This window comes from Mirounga leonina, unplaced genomic scaffold (assembly GCF_011800145.1).
Source record: "Mirounga leonina isolate KUSES-001 unplaced genomic scaffold, KU_Mleo_1.0 Mir_171, whole genome shotgun sequence".
In the NCBI taxonomy this organism is placed as follows: Eukaryota; Metazoa; Chordata; class Mammalia; order Carnivora; family Phocidae; genus Mirounga; species Mirounga leonina.
In genome coordinates, this window is record NW_023270436.1 from 12,529,830 (window position 1) to 12,548,487 (window position 18,658).

At 43.5% G+C, this 18,658-nt stretch overlaps 1 protein-coding gene across 4 annotated transcripts in view; it reads right to left on the reverse strand.

The window, feature by feature from the left end:
- Window positions 1-2,592: 2,592 nt before the first annotated feature.
- The window catches only part of MED13L (mediator complex subunit 13L), a 301,327-nt gene continuing 285,261 nt past the window's right edge, over window positions 2,593-18,658 (reverse strand). For 2 of the 4 annotated variants that reach the window (XM_035017068.1, XM_035017070.1), the window contains 5 exons: window positions 17,356-17,532; window positions 15,966-16,123; window positions 13,356-13,517; window positions 10,953-11,065; window positions 2,593-9,914 (listed from right to left, as the gene is read on the reverse strand). In XM_035017068.1, the coding sequence (XP_034872959.1) occupies window positions 9,782-9,914; window positions 10,953-11,065; window positions 13,356-13,517; window positions 15,966-16,123; window positions 17,356-17,532 (743 nt within the window). In that variant the 3' untranslated portion in view covers window positions 2,593-9,781. Of the gene's footprint in view, window positions 10,131-10,952; window positions 11,066-13,355; window positions 13,518-15,965; window positions 16,124-17,355; window positions 17,533-18,658 lie in introns of all 4 variants that reach the window. The other 2 variants (XM_035017069.1, XM_035017067.1) reach the window with 2 other exon arrangements.

An 18,658-nucleotide genomic window follows, 5' to 3' on the forward strand; every position in this document is an offset into this window, starting at 1 on the left:
AAAAAAAAGACAAGAACCGACATTTATGGAGTGCCTGCCGCGGGCCGAGCAGTGTTAACACACCATGCGTGTGTCAGCTCATTTACTCCCCAGGGAAATGACATCCCCACTTCACTGACGAGGGAACAGGCACGGCGCGAGCAACAGACCTTCTCTTTCATGTTCAGAAGGTTCTAGAGAAATGGCCAGGTAAGAGCTCATCGGCCATGGCTGATGACTCAGCTTGCCATCGAATGTCTGCTGTGTGCCCGAGAGGCCGTGTCCATGGGGGAAACGGTCAACTGGTCGCGCAGTGTGGTCAGTGCCGCGATGGTGGAAATGCCAGCCAGGCTGGAGTCCTGAGAGGGCCAGGGAAGCCCACCAGGATTGAGAGGCCAGGTGTGGAGACGGGGTGGGGGGGTGAGCAAGGAGGCTATTGAGAGATCCAGGTAGGACCAAGGGTGACAGGAAGACATCAAGGCTCCCACGTGGGGCAACTAGAGAAGCATTTGGTCCTGGACAGATGCCCCCGAGCGTCCCTATCTGAGGTGACCTGGCGGAGAATCCAAGTTCTCGAAGCTGCAAACCAGTTCCACGTGTTCCCTGACCTCCGTCTTGGTTTCTAAATGGCAGCTGAAGAAGAGTCAGGGCCGGGGACCGTTGGTGCACGAGGCCGGGGCTCAGCAGGAGTCGGAAGCAGATCAGGCGGGCGCGGCTCCATCCCACGCTGCCCATCCAGCCCGGTCCTTGGCCGTGTGCTCTCCCTGGGGCTCGCTCCCGGTGACCCCCTCCGTCTGCCCTCCGCGAAGGTGTGGCATCTCCGAGGTGACTGGGGGCCGCAGGCAGAGGCCAGATACGTGTCTCTGGCTCTGCACTCAGGGCCTCGCTCGCGGTGTCCGAGTCGGTGATCCCGAAGTGGTGCCGAGGGGCCGCGGGGACGGAGGACGGCCTCCTCGCTCGCCCCCCCGGGCCGGGGGAGGGAAATTGTGGCCCCCGCTCCTCTGCTCTGGCAGGTAAGCACGCTCCGGACCACGGTGTGGCTGCCACCGCCGGGCCGTCCTCACCAGCCACCTCCCGGTCCCTGCTGCCTGTGCACGGCCATCTGCCTGGTGGCTGCGGCGCAAACCTCTGTGGTCCCCGAGTCCCCCCGCAGCCCCCAGCTACCTCATCCGCCAGCGGGCTCTGCTCCTCCTGTTTCTCAGCAGCCCTCCAACCCGCCCTGGTCTCCCCTCCTCACAGCCCTCCATCACCCCGGCTGCCCTTTCACCCTCTTTCCACACCGCAGTAAAGGTTCTAGAAGGTCCATCGGCGCCCGTGTTTAACTCGCTGAAAGCTGAGTCCCCGCCTTCCTCAGGAGGGTCTTAATTCTCGAGTCTGGCCTACACACGACCTCGGCATTTGGCGTGCGTCTACACCCGCCGCTCCCACCCGCCGCCTGCCCCCCTGGCCCCCTTGCCATCCCCCCTCCGGGACACAGCCCCTCCCCACCTCCGGCAGCCACCTCGCTTGAAGCGTCCCTCCAGGCAGCTTTCCCCGGCGCGGAGCACACTGCACTTACCCGTGGGGGTGGCCCTGGCTCCGTGTTGTAACCACCTGGTCTCTCCGGCACATCTCACTGCTGCGAGCCACGTCAGGCTCGGGCGGCGTCTGTCCTGTTTCCTGCAGTGCCCCAGTGCCCGGCCCCAAGGAGGCCGAATGACTTGAGGACGGAGCGTGAGCGAGTGACCGGACACGGGGGCTGGGGAGAGGGACGTAAAGTCCAGGATGGTCTGGATTTCCGGACTGAGGAGGAGGGGGAGGAGGAGGGCAAGGAACCGAGGACTTCCGGGCAGGCAGGTGGGACTATGAGATCTGCAGCCACAGATTCGGGAGTCACGGGAAGGATGAGCTGACTTAACAGAAGTACTGGGAGAAAAATCATCCTGAGTTTGAACTCAGTTGACTGTTTCAGCTGCCTGCCTGCCCATATTAGCCGAGAGGAAGTCGAAGTGGACAAGTATTTCTCAGAGTGCGGTCCACTGATCCCTGCAGCAGAGTCGCCTTGGGGAGGAGAAGGCATTTGATGAAGATTCCTGGGCCTGACCTGCCACTGACTGGCTCAGAACCTGGGGCTAGCCTGGGAATCTGAATGCTCACTGGCTCCTGGACACCACAGGTTGGCTTTCCCGGGGAAAAACCAGTGGGTGAGGCACTAATGTGATGGGCAGCCCAGTTGTGACAGAGCCAGGACATGCACCCTCTGACGGAGGCAAGCTGATGGAGACTGGATGCCAGCGGAACCTGGAAGCACCCCCCCAACCCCCCCCACCGGCTGAAGAAGGGAATGGGTTTGCGGGCCACCCCGCCTGGCCTGGGAGCTGGCTGCTCCACGGTCATACACGCTCGTGAGAGTGGGAGTGGGGAGGGGGGAAGGGAGAGGTGGGATGGTGCATAAGAGGGGATTTTTTTTTTTTTAATGGGAACGTATGTAGTAAGAGCATTGTGAATGTTTGTGGACTGTTGTATGGTAATCACTGATAGAATTCAAAAGACGAACGTTTCTTTCCAAAGTGTTTTGAGAGAGAAAAGTAAATAGCAGAGTCCATACACAAAAAAAAGGCAAAACTAAAAAAGTAAAAGCAAATAAATATGTGTATTTTCATAAGAATTGGCTGACAAGTCAAAATGTAACACAGAACAGGAAATGCAAATGGTAAAAATCACCCTATTGAAATGAAATGATTATTCTGTTAAGAAATAAAATGCAACAATGTGTATGAAGAACACCTAACACAAAATGACAAAGGTTCAAAATAAATGGCTGGTCAAAGATATAACACCAGAATTCTAATAAAAGGACACAGGGGTGGCAAAATTAATATCAAAGGATAATTTAAAGCAAAAAGTATTACAAAGGGCCAGGATACAGAGATAAATTACATTACAAAATACATCATAAAACTTTCTGCACCGATAATGTAGTACAAAAGAAAAAAGGACAGCCCAAAATTGCAGTGGGACATTTTAACTCCTGCTACCTGCCTAGGACAGAGTCTGAGGTCTTGACAGAGGCATAGAAGAAACAGAAAATACACCCAGGATAGAATTAATTGGTTTCAAATCTTAATGCCTAGCGCCGCACTTCCGATAGGACGCCTGTGTGACTAACACTCTGAGATGCAGTAAGCATGGCTGAGGAACTAATTTTTAAAGTTTAATTGAATTTTAATTGAACTCATTTTAGTTAAAATTCAATTAGAAATTTTTTTCTGTTAAATGCAACTTTATTATTTGGTAGAACTACGTTTTACTTTAACCATCGAAAATTTAGCTTCCAGATTTAGATGTGCTGTGAAGGTACAATAAATACTGTTTTGAAGGTTCCAGAGAATGTTTGTAAGAACCAATCATGACTAGATCGCATTGCAGTAAGAGAAAATTAGAGTCCAAGGGACTTTAAATCCAAAGGGAACTTTCCTTTATTTAAAAAAAAAAAAAAAAGGAAATGAAGAACTAAAAGTCTAAAAATAAAAATGAAAATGCTAAACATCAACATCAACACCTGCAGGATGCAATCAGCTTTAACACAGTCCCAGGTCAGTCATTTTACCCCTTTCAGGGTCTGACACCTCTAGGATGGGATGCAACAGACCCTCTCCCTAGAAAAATGCACACACACGAAGACTTCTGCGTATCATCTGAGGAGGGCCACCCGCATCCAGAAGCCCCCAGGCTATAAAGTGTCATCAAAGTGAAAATAAATTAACTAAGCAGGCAATTAAGATTCAAGGAAAATTAAACAACCCTCAAGGAAACTGGGAAAATGTACAGCAAGATAAAAGCCAGGATAAAAACAGCAGAACTGTTAAATCCGTGAGCTGTTTCTTTGGGGAAAAAAATCAAACAAAACTAAGAAACAGCACACTGCTAGAAAATAAGTCAAGGAGAGAAACCCGGCATCAATATTGTTAGAAATGAGAAGGAACGTATGTGACCAAAAACAACATGTTCAGAATTAAGGGAGTACTCCGCACAATTGCATACTAATACATTGGGAAAACTCCTTTTTTTTTCCCCTATAAAAATCCAAATTACCAAAATTGACAGAGGAAATAGAAAACCTAAATCAACCACCAAAAAAAGGAAGTTCCTGTTTTTTCTAATATATAAAAGATGTATTTTCTGCTCTCCAAAAAGGCATCGAGATGTGATGAATTTGCTTGTAAAATTATTTCCGATTTTTGAGGTGGAGTCCACTCTTTCAACAGTCTGTGTTCAGCTAACGTTCCCTGGGTGCCTACTCTCAGCCCAACGGAGTTGTCATGTGAGGTCAACGTTCCTGTGTCACAAAAAATGACTGGAAGGGCATCAAATTCATCCTGTGAGGCACACTTGACCTCCCTAGACCTCCATAAGCTTTGTGGAGAGATCAACAGAACAAAAACTGGTGTATGTGTGTGTATGTGACTATCTGATCATTATCTCTTCTAGAATGAGAACTCACACGCACGAGAGCAGACAGGAAGTTATTTATGTCAACAGTGCGTATAAATTAGTAACATCAAGACCTCTAAGTGAACAAAGATTTAAATAAGAGAAGCTGACAAAATGTTTATTGAAAGATGTTCAAGCTCAAGTTAAATAAGACAAGAAGTACTATCGTACATGTTAAATTAAATTGATTTTCCCCCAGGGCACACATTTTGCCTTCTGTCAGCCCTCTACTCTTAGCTCTGGCGTGGCCCATTTTCCTGAAGATTGCCTGGCTTTCTGAAACAGGTAGATTGCAACGTGCCTAATCTGCTAATAAAGGCAATGAAAGCATAAAATAGCAGCAGGCAAGGCACACCAAGTGCTGCTCGTTTGTACGCGTTTGCCTGTTCTGAGCAGCGGGTGATGTTAAGCACTCTTCAGACACACTTGCTTTGACACCTATAAATGAACAGCATGGAGTAACAGCCCAGACAAATGCAGTTTTTAGCAGATTATTAAAACAAAGCATGTGCTTTTTCTCACTTCCCTGCTTGTTTAAAAAAAATAAATTAAAAAAGTGAGACAGAACCCCGTGTTGTCTGTGCCTTTTTATCACCTGGTAACTAATGCTTATTGAGGAAATAACCTTTTACAGAGAAAAATCAATACTTCAGTCATACCCAAGCTCCACCCTGGAGGTGAACCTTTCTTCCTCATCAACTTCTATTTCTTACCTGCTTCATTACTTTGGAGTTCTAGCCAGAAGCAGGAAGTGTCAAAAAAATCATTTTGGAAACTTGACATGAAATTTTCAATTGAAGTAGCAGAAGACTGGTAAATCTGGTTCCAAGTGGAGTAGGATGCCCAGGGCCATCGATACAACCACACTGTGATCTGGCACAACAGAATTTTCTTAGGGTGTCTCATTAGGTATTGATGGCATGAAATAATTACTGTCAAAGTGGCCTTGTTGTCAAGGGGATGTAAACAAGCAAATCATCTAACACCAAGAGAACCTGGTGATACATTAAAATTGCATTTTGGTAGGATTTTAGCATGTGGTGGATTCAAAAGTGAAAAAAACCCCAAAACGTTCTTTACGCCATGGCTTGTGTTGCATAAACGACAAGCGGCCAAGGACAATTTTCAGTAGGTAGCTCCTGCTTCAGCATTCAGTCTTATGAGAGAAGTCTGCTTTTAAAAACTTCTATTGACAAACTGCACTTTTTACACAAAAACTTTTTGAGCTCCTTGATAACTGTCGGGAACAAATCCCTTGCCCCACACGTCCCTGAAGAGCGGAAACAGGACTCGGTGCCGTGGCATCACCGGAGGGGGTAAACTGGTGTTATGCAGAATCGGAGCGAAGTGAATGGCTGGAGGCTGATGGCTCCCGAGCGCCTGGTCAGCTCTGTCTTCACCTGATTTGCAAAATGTTTAAATGCACTCAACAAATACCTTCTCCTGCCTCAAAGAGATTTAGCTAAGGTCGCCAAATTGGTGCAGCCAGTGGTTATGAAAACAAGGTTCACAAACCGTTGGGTCAAGTCCCACCCGATGTATGAGCTAAGTATCTAAGCTAAGAAACACTGGTAAGAACGCCATCTAGTTCTGATTATTAAGGGGACACAAGAATCACTGGACTGACCTGATTACAATGGATCCAGGGACTATGTGGTTCATAATGCTTTTGGCAAGCAACATGACGAACAGTGCCGTGGTGAGGGATGAGGCAGAGGCCAAAATGGTCTTCTAATCGAAATGTGGCCTCGCTGTTCCCCTTCTTCAATGGTACAATTACAATAACATGGTAACAGCGTTACCATTTGCAAAACATTTCTCACAGACTCACGCTCATCCTTCATTTGCAGATAAAATAACCGCGGCTGAGCAGTCTCAACAGCTTTACCTCTAGGTTCAGACAATGTTAAATTCAGAGTAATGCATATTTCTAAATAGATGCAGGAAGGTTAAAAGCAAGGTCTTTCGAGATTTAGCCAAAGTTTGACTGTAAGCTCTGCCACGTCCTGGCGGCTTACCATTTTAGCAAGAGATTCTGCCCCTAAGAGCACGTGGTTTTCCCTAGCGGCTGGACCCAAGGGGAACGACATCTCGCTTGTACCTGCTGTGCTGGATGGCATCCTACTGTCACCAGCCTGCGAACAGGGCAGAGAGCAAAGACAGGTCTGTTGTTTCTAAGGAACATCAAAAAGAAACTGGTCCAGACCGTGATGAGAAAGGAAGTGGAAAACAGACCTGTAATTTGTTCTAGGATTGACCACAATCTGTGGGGGACACAGATCTGATCTACTCGAACAGTTATAGAACTAAACACCAGGGCTCCTACTTCAGTGTTGTGTGTGTGCAGGCTCTCAGCACGGATCTGGGAATGCATGAGTACCCTGGAGCATGGGAACACCATCTGAGAACAACTGTTGTTTGGGGGGGGGGGGTTACTCTGGAAGGTAGAGCCTGGCTCCCAGCCAAGGAATGTTCAATACATTATACATACACCTTCTGAATAGGTGTAGATAATTTTATTACAAAGACAGGATGGGAGGGGAAAAAAGCCACTCAAAGTTTCAGTAATTCAATAATTTATTCCTCTAAAAAAGTGTGTAAAAGTATATAGCTCTCATTCACAAGGTATATATGAATGACATTTAAAATGGAGGCCTTTTAGTATTGTTTCTTTTTATCAAAGTCTTTAGTGTACTGTACCAGCGCTATACTGTAGTTTTAAATGAACTTCACATATTTTTGTATTCTTTCAAATTGTTTGCTATATATAAAAGAAGCTCACTGCAAAATGCTTGAAGGAAAAAAGGAAACAAAAGAAATTCAGAACTTCCCAGAAATGTACAGCTTTTACATTTAAAAAAGGTTCTGAAATATACATACAAGCATGCTGGACAATCCCACCCCTCTCCCCTCCCCGTTTCCCCTTTTTAGTTCAAACCATGGTAAGAGTTCTGATTTTTGCAGAATTTCCAAAATTAAAAATAAAAAAAAAAATAAAATAACTTCTCACTCTGTAGCAAATCCAGGGCTTGTACATTTCAGATTAATTCAGTAAAAAACTCACAAGTAAAATAATGCATATTTAAGGGAAATATTATACAGACTTTTTCACACAGAAGTACATAATAAGATTTTTTAAAATCTATTGCCATTCATTTATTTTTGCACAAAAACGTATAAATATGTCACCAGCTTTTCTTAACTTAAAAAACTTAAATAAAAGACACCAGATGAAAACTACCCTTTGCTGCCTTTTTTTTTTTTAATTTTTGTAGGGGTTTTTTATTTTTTGTGTTTTTTTTCTTTTTTTGCTTAGAATTGGGTTTCTAGGGAAGAAAAGCCCCTGCATTAAAAACAGCCCATATTAAAAAAAAAAAAAAAATTCAAAGTTCTGATGAATTCTGGGAAAAAAAGCAACCCCAAAGTGGTAAAAGATTACAAATATCTACTTTACAATTTGTCTTCTCACCAAGATAATTTTATACAAGTTTACAATCTTCATCATCTTATGCTCTTCAAAAGGCCTTGAGAATTTTTCCTTTCTGATTAAGAAAAAATAGCACTGCAATATTTTTAAAGTCAATTTTACACTGTACACATTAGATACAAATGGTTTGATATATCAGATTTTTTTTTTTAACCTATACATTGCGAAAGTCACCCCCCCCTCAATTGGTGGTACAGAGAATAAAATTATCCATTTACAAGTTATTTCTCTGCTTACATATTCCCACCACACAACTTTTTTTTAATATAATGTTTTAAACGTTAGATTATTTCAAGAAAAATACTTTTACAAAATCATATCAGTTATTACATTTTTCCTTTTTTTTTTTTGTTTTTTTTTTTGTTTTTTTGTTAATAACCAGGATATGGAAGTCTCTTGGAAGAACTTTAAAATTTGCATGATTCTCTCCACAGATGACTAGAGCTCAACAGCCTGACCAAAGTGGCTTGCGGGAGGCAAGCCCACGCCCACTGCCCTCAAGACAGAAACGTGCAGAAACGTGCTGTGACGTCAGGGTCAGAAACGGGGTCTTAAAGACAGCCCTCTTGGGCCTGGAATGAGGAGTCATAAAATACTTCAATTAGCCATTAATGCTTTAAAAAGGCATTATTTTTTTTTTTTTTTTAAAAAGTCCCACCACAAAGGCTCAACTTCAAGTACTAATTTAATGGTTAAGTTGTAATATTTCTTTGAAATAATATTCCTATGGTCCAGAAAAAAGTCACCATATTTATAACTGATTTTATGAGCAAACACTTTCAATTATGATATGTACATGAGTCCCTTTTGATCTAATGAGAGGAGAGACCTGGCTTTCAATAAGAATTCACTAGAAAATATATTTCCGTTGTGACTATATAAAACTAATGAAGGTACTTGCCTCCATGGCTCTGGGTTGAGCTTGACTGCCTGCCTTCTGTATAAAAATGTTATCCTTCATGAAACGCTGGCCACTTTTAATAAGAAACATGGCAGAATGTTTACCCAGTTTGTTCTTAATAATAAAGCCTACTGCTGGGTGGTTTTGAATATATTACTTTTTAGGCATATCTCCCCAATCTGTTTTCACTCCTTTTCCAGCTTCTAGGACAGAGGTATGTAGTCAAAGAATCCTATGGTGGATCTGAGTTGGGTTTCAGCTACTGTACCTGGTCCTCACGAATTAAAAAAAAAAATCAAAAGAAAGTCACAAAAACACATGACAAAACAACTTAAAATAAATAAACAAAATGAAGATGTCTCCAGACCTTTTGTATCTACACACAGGTATGAAGTCAACCAAAGCATTCATGCCAATCTAGATGGGAGCACTAGGGAGACAGAAAGCCCGTTATGAAGTCATATACTTGAGCTGGTTCTTATTTTTAAAAAGTCCCAGATTATGGAGTTCGGGTAACCCACAGGCCATACACCAATAACTAGAGGATTTCATCCAAAAGGGCTAAACTGCCCTTGTTTCTAAACAGAGACTGGAAACACAGACTCTTGTGCAAAAGGATACCGTCTCTTCTGTTTCCCTCTTAAAAACCAACAATAAAAAACTTCCTGTGGACCAGTGGTTTGGGGCTGCACACACCGTAACCCTGGCTAAAAGTCACTGCTTATTGGAAGTTTCCAGGTCCATGAGAGAAGTGTCAGTGAATCCCTCTGGTACTGAACACTGCAGAAATGACATGTGCCTGCTGAGGAGTAATCACAGTGCAGGACTGTGGAGAGTGGTCTCAAGAAGAGGACGTGGGGCATCTGCAGAGTGTAGCAGGTTTCTTGGGCTGAGGGTGCAGGGAGGCGGAACTGAGCCAGAGAGAACAAGTGCTTTTCCAATTAAAGTATATTCATGATGGCATTGTACAGCTGGGTGAGCACCACGAAGTGGACGGGAAGGCAGGAGGTGCGGTCCTGGGTGGCCGGACTGCACGTGAGCCAGGACAGGGCGTTGTACTGCTCCAAAACAAACCTGCCGGAGAGAAGGCACAGGTCAGGGGCACAAGGCGAGGCACAGGGGAGGCTGACTCTACGTCTGAACGTTCCAGATGCCGGGGGGGGGCGGGGCGGGGGTGGTGCTGGATCATTCTTGCCCTTGTCCCACGTCTCCCTGCGGTACTTTTCCCCGGGCACCCGCTTCACCTAGCCCCGCACTCCTGGCCGCCGCAAGTGGAGTCCCATGTGCTGTCTGTAGGAAACAGGCACCGGGTTTCAAGGAATTCATAGTAAAAAAAAAAGCATGTGAAACAGCGCACGGATATTTTTATATTAACTACTGAAATGATACTGTTTTTCATTTACTTGATATTATTCTGATATATTCTTGATACAACTGATACTTATTATTAAAATTAACTTCACCAACTTATTTTACTATTTTAATATTGCTACTAAAAAAATTTAATTAGGTATGTGGCTCCCATTATATTTCTCTTGGACAGTGCTGCACTAGAGACCCTGAAAGCCAAAATCATGTTGATTGGGTTCTTGCCTAACTGTAATTTAAGAGCTACCAAACATTAGAAAAAGCTTGCCTACTTCCTCAAGGTACATGAAGAATGTTTATGGCCTGCTAAAGTGCAAGAGAATTAGTGCACACTTCTCGGAGAGATTTCCCAACTACGGAATTTATGTTCTGGTTAATTTTATTTATATAATCTACATCAGGGGGAGTAAAAGAGATGCTTTCAAAGCCAAGTGCTTTAGGTTCCAGGCTCTGTCTTCTAACCACCCGCCCCGTAATTCTGATAGATTTTCATCACCATAAAATGCCTCCTTTAAATAGGAAGCAAGAGCAACTGTACTCGCACATATCTAATTTAACCAAGTAGACTACCCTCTCTGTCCGGTGCTCACACGGGGGACTGTCGCTCTCACTAGCTGATCAGACAGTGCTCCCCTGCCCAAAAAGCAGCACCCCTTCCACATTTTAATTAAACACCTTGGAAAGACAAGACTGAAGGAAGATTATTTCAAACTGTACAGCTATGTTGCCTACGTTTGTATCTACCTTAAAACATCAGATGTGGTTTTGGAGTCAAGAGGATGTGGAACCCGTTGAGAATTCCTGGCAGGGAGAAGTTCGTCCGTCTGTGCTACAGAAATGTGGTGATGCAGCGAAGCCTGGCAAAAGAACAAAGACAGTTACCTTCCTGGGCAGGAAAAAAGGCAGACCCACGTCTGCTGCAGATGCCCCTTGGAGTCCTTAGAGGAAGTCACAGCTTCTAGAAGCCTGAATTTTAGGCTCACAGTAACCCCAGTGTGATCCCAAATAACTCCATATCCTAGAGTTGGAAAAAAGCTAGCTTTGCAGCAAATACAAATGCACTGCAAATGATTCGATAACGTGCCTCTTCAGGTCTTGATCTCTAGAAGGCCCCAGGGTCTGGATACGGCTGACTGTCCCCTTGTGGTGGTGGTTTAACCTGCTCTTCGACCCTGACTTCCCATAAGCTGCTAGATCTAGAGGCTCAATTAGGTTCGGATTCCTCCTGGGGAGGGAGGCAAACAGGGGGCAAGAACACTTCATAACTGGCGCTATGTCCTTCTCACTGCACCACATTAGAAGGCAGCTAACGGGGCGCCTGGGTGGCTCAGTTGGTTAAGCGACTGCCTTCGGCTCAGGTCATGATCCTGGAGTCCCTGGATCGAGTCCCGCATCAGGCTCCCTGCTCGGCGGGGAGTCTGCTTCTCCCTCTGACCCTCCTCCCTCTCATGTGCTTGCTCTCTCTCATTCTCTCTCTCAATTAAAAAAAAAAAATCTTTAGAAGGCAGCTAACGTCCGCTGCCCCACTGCATCTAAGAGTTAACCAGCACGCTCCACTCATTATAACGTTCCCCACCAAGTTTTCACCTAATGGCTTTAGCATAGTTTACTTTATTCAATAACTGAGAAATACAGTATGTGAAGGAGAGTTAATATATATGCTTCTCTATTTTTCAGTTTTCAGATTAATGAACTGTTGCTCTAGTAGCTTCAAGAGGCGACTGAGAAAATGTTCTGGTTTTCAGCACAATTATGAACCCCTGTATTTGTTTTAGTCTCCTGCTACCACTGTTCTTTTTTATGTTCAAACTGTCTCTTCACTGGGCAATGGGAACCCCCCAGTAGGCTCCTGGGTCCTCTGAAGTAACTCAATTATCTCACGCAACTTCCTTGCTTTCCGGTGTGACAACGTATCACCGGTTCATCTTGAGTATCTCTTACTTCAGACCTACAATCCGTCATTTCCTCAAAGGAACTCTGGTTCTTTCAAACGATAAATGGTATTTCAGAACCACAACTGTAGCAAGAGAGCTGTCCATGGATACTAAGCTGTCTAAGCTTTTTCAGTAGACTGAACTAAAAAACGTGTATACCTTTCTTAAGAGGGAAAAATAAATCTGGGTTCATCCTGACAAGTCTAACTTGAAATAAAGATGACATGGATTTTTATATAACTTCCTGGTTTCATCATAATATGTCATAGCCATTAAAGAAAATGGCTCCCATTGTTGCTTTTTGAAAACACAAGCAGGTGTGTGCATGCACGCATCTTATCACAATTACTACAAGGTAATCTACACTCCACAGAACGATTATATGACAACCATCCTGACTTTGTTGTGGATAACTAACACTCCACTGAACGGACGTACTAGTTTATTCAACCAGTCCCTTACTGGTGGACAGTTTGCGTGTTTCCAATCTTTTACACTTTTCATTTTCTGGTGTTGCCAGCTTCTTCTGAACAGACTTCCAGAGGTGGAATTGCTGCACCTAAAGGGAAGCGTGTGGGGTTGCGTCACCTGGCCCTCCTACTGGCGCCAGGGCCCTCTCCCCACAACCCTGCCAACAGAGCATGTTGTCAAACTTCTGGCTTCTCGCCAATCTGTGGGTGAGACATGGATTTCATTCCTGGTTCTCTCATCCAAACTGGAAGTGGGAGATCTTTTGTTTTAACCCTTAAGTTGGATGAAAGGGTTCCAAGACCTACCCAGGAAGGAGCACGTGTCAATGTAAATTCAGCTGCCTTCTGCCCTACTCTAACGAAGAAAGCTGGAGCCTATGGCAGGGGAGGAAGAGATCAGCCAATTCCGATCACCTGCGCCCCAGCTTACCTTCACCGATGGCAATGCAGCGTGGACTGACACACAACGACAGGTCCACCCGACACGTGGCCTGTGGGCCCCACAAAGTCTCCACCTTGGGTTAATGTGCTTGACTGCTTCCTTTGTGTCAGTTTTGGGTTCCTCTCCTGCATTCTACTCCCCCCACCCCAACTATAATTAAAATACCCTCAGAGTATAAGAAGATGTGAAAGAAACAGGGAAAACAGTAAGACATGGTGACTGAGACACAAGTTTCTAACCACACCTGAATTTAAGCATAAGTCCCTCCTCCCCCAAACTTCAAACATGACACCAAACCAACCTTTAGGAAGAGGGGGCACTGATTCTGAGCCTGGGGACACGATGACCAAAACCACTGGGGGAGATTCTCCGCTTTGGCAGTTGACACAAAATACCCGAGGGCCAGAGGCTGCTGCTTCAGCTCCTCAGGTGCCTCTCTAGAGAGAAGACGCTCACCCTGACTCTGAAAAACAAAATTCCAAGAGCATGATCAACGTTTATCACTTCAAATACAGCTTTGCACATCAACTTTTTACCAAGTCACTCTGCACACTGTGGACCCCCTTCTGGCAGCTTTTCGCACAAAAACGCCAGGTGACTGAGAAAAGTCAACAGGGGGAGGCCCGGTCTTTGCTGCATGCACAGACATTTGATGAGAAATACGGCCCGGGCAGAAGGTACCAGCAAAACTAACATCATCCGTCAAGCCAATACAGATTTTTTTGCTCTGGGTTTTTCCTGTTAAATGTAAGACGTGTTCCGAGGCATTAGGCGTCAAACTAAAGGTGGAAAGAATGGCCTCTGGCAGCTGAAGGCACCCCCACACCTAGGTGCTCTTTCACCAGCCATCAACCAAAATACACGAGCGCACCTAACCGTCTACTGTCAACAACACGGATGTTAGGAAAACGTAATACTGCACCACTCCTTTGTGTGACAACAGTGTCCCTGACCTCCCAGCAGTGTAAGAGCTGCTCATGAAGGGGCCTTGTTTTAATTTTCAGCAAACTCCTTAATACGAGATCCCTGTGCGAGCCTTACTGTGTGTTTGGCAATTGATACTTTTCTCATCTCTGGTTCTTTTAGCTAGCTCCAAGAGCTGCAAATGCACCTTTTATGCAAGCAATAAGAAGTCATCATTTGTTTTCAAAGGCCCTCTGTTTGGAGGAAAAAATTAATCCTCAACTATCACATCAAGTTGTATTAATTCTGAGTTGGTTAAAAAATAAAAACCTACTGCCACCCTGAACAAGTTCTTTGCCCTGCTGTAATGCCTTAACTGGATATCAAAGAATCTTTAATGCTTCAGAAAGAGGAACTACTGAAAGCCTCTCAGGGGTCACCTGGTTGCAGGTGCTCAGGATGGAAAAGGGCCACCTGACCAGCTTCAGAACAGTGCTGTTTAAACTCTGACATTCAATCTCAGACTTCAGGGCTTGAGGCTCTGACAAAGGCGGAAAGTACAGCAAAGCTCTGTTTCTTACAAAACTCACATGACACTTCAAAGACCAATTCTTTGTTCCTGGATAAGCTAAAGTGCAACCATGGGCACTGAAAGGTGGTTGCTATTATTTCCATTTCACAGATAAGGTAAATGAGGCTGAGAAAGATCAAGCAAGCTTGGTCAAGGTCACCAAGCTAGAAGCCGTGCAGCTGTTAACGCTGAGCTACATCTATCAAACTCCAGGGCATGCATTCTTAATTGCTATGCTATTTGCCTCTAGAATTCACTTTAATCCAAAATTAAAACTACCTAACGTAAAATCTGTGATCTTGGTTCCTATCACAACAATCTCCAAAGAAGCAATAAACTGTCATTAACTGGCAAATGATTATGGAGGAAATAAAGACACTTAACGAGCTCTTCCTTCTAGAAAGGAGGACTGGGGGACAGGCAGTTACATGAGGGTAAGTCTACTGAGTCGCTCTTCCCTGGTTTTATCTGCTCTGTGACTAACATTTTAAATCTTCCTTCTCTTGCCTGGCCCTCAATGAACTCCAGGCTGGCAACGAGAGTCCCGAGGACAGAAACCTAAGTCCTCTTACTACAGCTCTGTCTTTAAATGAGGGTGAGCAGAGTTGTTTATGCTTGCCCAGTTTAACATAGTAGACGGAGCCATTTTTCTATGTCTTAAACCTCAATCTTGCAATATTTTAAATAAAAGGTACAAAAGAGTGATAAGGCATGAATCATCCAGCTTTTAAACAAAATTAACAGAGGCTACAGCAGAACCTTTAACTCTTCGATCCTGTTAATCCACCTCCAATATCCTTGGGATATTTAAAGATGAAACTAGTTGTCAGCTCTGATGTTTCACCTTAATACTGGGGCATCAACCTGGACACTTCTCCAAAATCAACCTTTTGTGGGCCCTTGCCATTTCAAAACCTGGCTACAGAGAAGACTGGAACTATATATAAATCAAGGCACCATGACATGAAACAAGAAGAGTAAAGCTCATTTCAGAATAATCAACCATCAACAATGTGTTCTTCAATTAAGACATGTTAAGTAAGTAGGGCTGTCAAACTAGCCTCTGAAAAGCCACTATTTTGGCAAAAAAATAAAATAAAAAATAAATAACTGGGAAGCAGCAAGCAACCAAAAATAAATTTTGCAGAGAAAACAATCATTGCAAAAAAGCCCTCCTGCTACAATAGGACTATTCTTCTGATAAAACATATTCATCAGGAACATTTTCAGGAATAATAATCCATTTCTTTCTAATTCGTGCCTTCAATCAAAACAGAACAACTACAGAGTCACCTTTCCACACTGATGTCTCTTGTACCAGGGACCAAGACCATCAAGAAGAACAGTGCATGAAGTAAAGAGGCAATCACCCTTCCAGAGGATTATTTTCCCTGAAGGCCAAGGTTGTTTTAACAACATACTTGAAATCATCCTTACCCGACTGTGCTGGAAGTGAGAGCCCACACCAATTCCAGAAGGAGAGCCTGGGGAAGGAACTGGGGAGGAGTTGGGAGAGGAATGGAGGTTCCCAGTCATTAATATGCCAATGTCATTGTCCATATCATCTGGGAATGGAAGGTCAACAAACATGTCATCTAGAAAGAAGGGAGAAAAAGCACAAAAATTTAAAAAATAATTCATATCCACAACTTAAACAATATTCTGTTTTGTTGGCCCATGACTGTTACAAGCACATGCTGTTAACAACTTAGTAAGATTTATTAACGTGTGTCTACTGGTGCAAGGCGCTGAAAATTATTTTTGCATTTTGTATTCTCTTCAGTGATCTTCTAATGTGAAGTATTAACAGACTGGAGAAATAAAGAACATAAAACAGAACTCCATACTCTGTATAGCTTCCGAAGGCACATAAAAAGATGGTGAAACAGCTAAAGAAGCAACTTAATTATTAAACAAAGTTAAAACTGACACCATCCTAGAAAACAGCAGACTCCATCTATGCATCCAATTAGCATCTAAAATCCTGGAGGCTGAATTAATACATGTTAATAGGTGTGAACTTGCCCTGAAACTGGAGGCCTATTCCAAAAGCAGATCAAAGCATGTTTTCATTAAGAAATCTTCTCCCACATTATAAAAGTAAGGTACACACACAGCAGAAAATTTGGAAAGAAAAGTATAAAAAGGGAACACTATCACCCAGAATACAAGTACTGTGAACGTTTTTGCTACAATTCTTTTTCTCATATCGTTACTCCATTATGATCACACTATCTATAAAATTTAGTATCCTTTTACCCTCCCCCTCTAACAGGAGTAAATGCGGGTAGCTATTAAAAAAATCTTCAAAAAACAATGCAAATGGCTACATAATACTGGGCATTTTAGTTTGCAAGTCATCACTACTTTACTTAACAAATGCCTTAAGAGATAACCAAACCAAAAAAATTTATTAAGAATAATCAAATAAGGAGTTGTTTTAAAGCAAATTAGATTCCCAATGATCAGCTAAAGACAGGAGCTACTTCACACTGCCTGGGAATCTGCATACGTTTCAAATCAGATCAGCAACTGTTTACTGAAAGAGCAGCCCCCATGTGCTGGACACTACCAACCAGGTATTTTTTTGCCTTTGGGGAAAAACAGTAGAAAATTAATTACACAAGAGAGGAAAATACTTATTTGGTCTTGGTAACAGGGTCCATGAACCTTCAAAACCAAACAGATTCTCCAACCTTCAATCCCCTCTTCATATTTTATATGTTGTTTATTATAACACATGCAGCAGCCCACTGACTCCAATACTTCAGCTCTGCGTCTTGCTAGAGAATTTGAGCTCTATCCTTACATGGCCTTCCACACTCACCATTGTTGGGGCTAAACCCATCTTCATTGGGATAGTTGGCTGGAGCCACCTGGATGGTTGACGATGTTGGGAACACCAAGATGTGTGTACAGGAAGCATCTTGAGGGGTGTTCAGCTGAGATGACTGCATGTTCAGAGCGGTACTTCGGCCAAAAACAGAACCCATTGTGACGGCATCTTTAAAAAAAAAAAAGAAAGAAAAAGAAAGAACTGTATCAGTTCCCTTCTGTGCATCAGTAACCAACTCCCGAAATGAAGTTTTAGGAGGACCTGAGCTAGAGAGACAAGAGTGTGACACAACTGGATACACATTTAAAGCTCCACCTGTGTTTATCTTCAAAAAAACAAGACTCAGGGGCACCTGGGTGGCTCAGACGGTTAAGCGTCTGCCTTCGGCTCAGGTCGTGATCCCAGGGTCCTGGGATCGAGTCCCGCATCGGGCTCCCTGCTCCTTCCTCTGCTTCTCTCTCTCTCTCTGTCTCTCATGAATAAATAAATAAAATCTTAAAAAAAAAAAAAAAACAAGACTCAGAGCATACAGCTATGAAAACCCAGGCCTCATGTCATATGGGAAAGGTTAAGATAAAACTAGACTGTGCCCACCAAATATGTTTTAATTACTTATATAAGAAGCATTTCTAAAAATAAATCTCCCACCTTCTTCCTGTGGTTGCTCACAATTTATAAAGGACTATTCTAAATGATACAATTCTGTAGAAATGGTATCATTCAACTAATACTATAACTAGCATTTATTGAGTGCTTACTACATGCCAGATTCTGTGCTAAACTCTGTATTCACTGACATCATCTTATTCAGTCATCTACAGCTACCTCGAGGTACAACTATTATCCCCATACCATGAAGAGGACAGATAACAAAGAAGTTTTGAAATATGTCCAAATGGTGTAGGCAACAATTAACCTAGGGTCTAATATTAGAGGCCAACACAGGACATCTGCTTCTCACTGGACTGATGATGAATAAGCTCATTCTCACGCATCACTACTGATTTTTATAGGGAGTAAGTGGACAGGATGTCCCATTTGGTCAGAGACATACCTGAAGGATAAAAGCAGGCTAAAAAAGGTAGAAAATTAGAAAATTGCTTAGTTATTGCTGTGAATTTTGCAAGACTGTTGAATCTCAGATCTGTACCTCTGAAACAAATAATGCAATACATGTTAAGAAAAAAAAAAAAAAAAGAAGCTAGCAGGAGGGAAAGAATGAAGGGGGGAAATCGGAGGGGGAGACGAACCATTAGAGACGATGGACTCTGAAAAACAAACTGAGGGTTCTAGA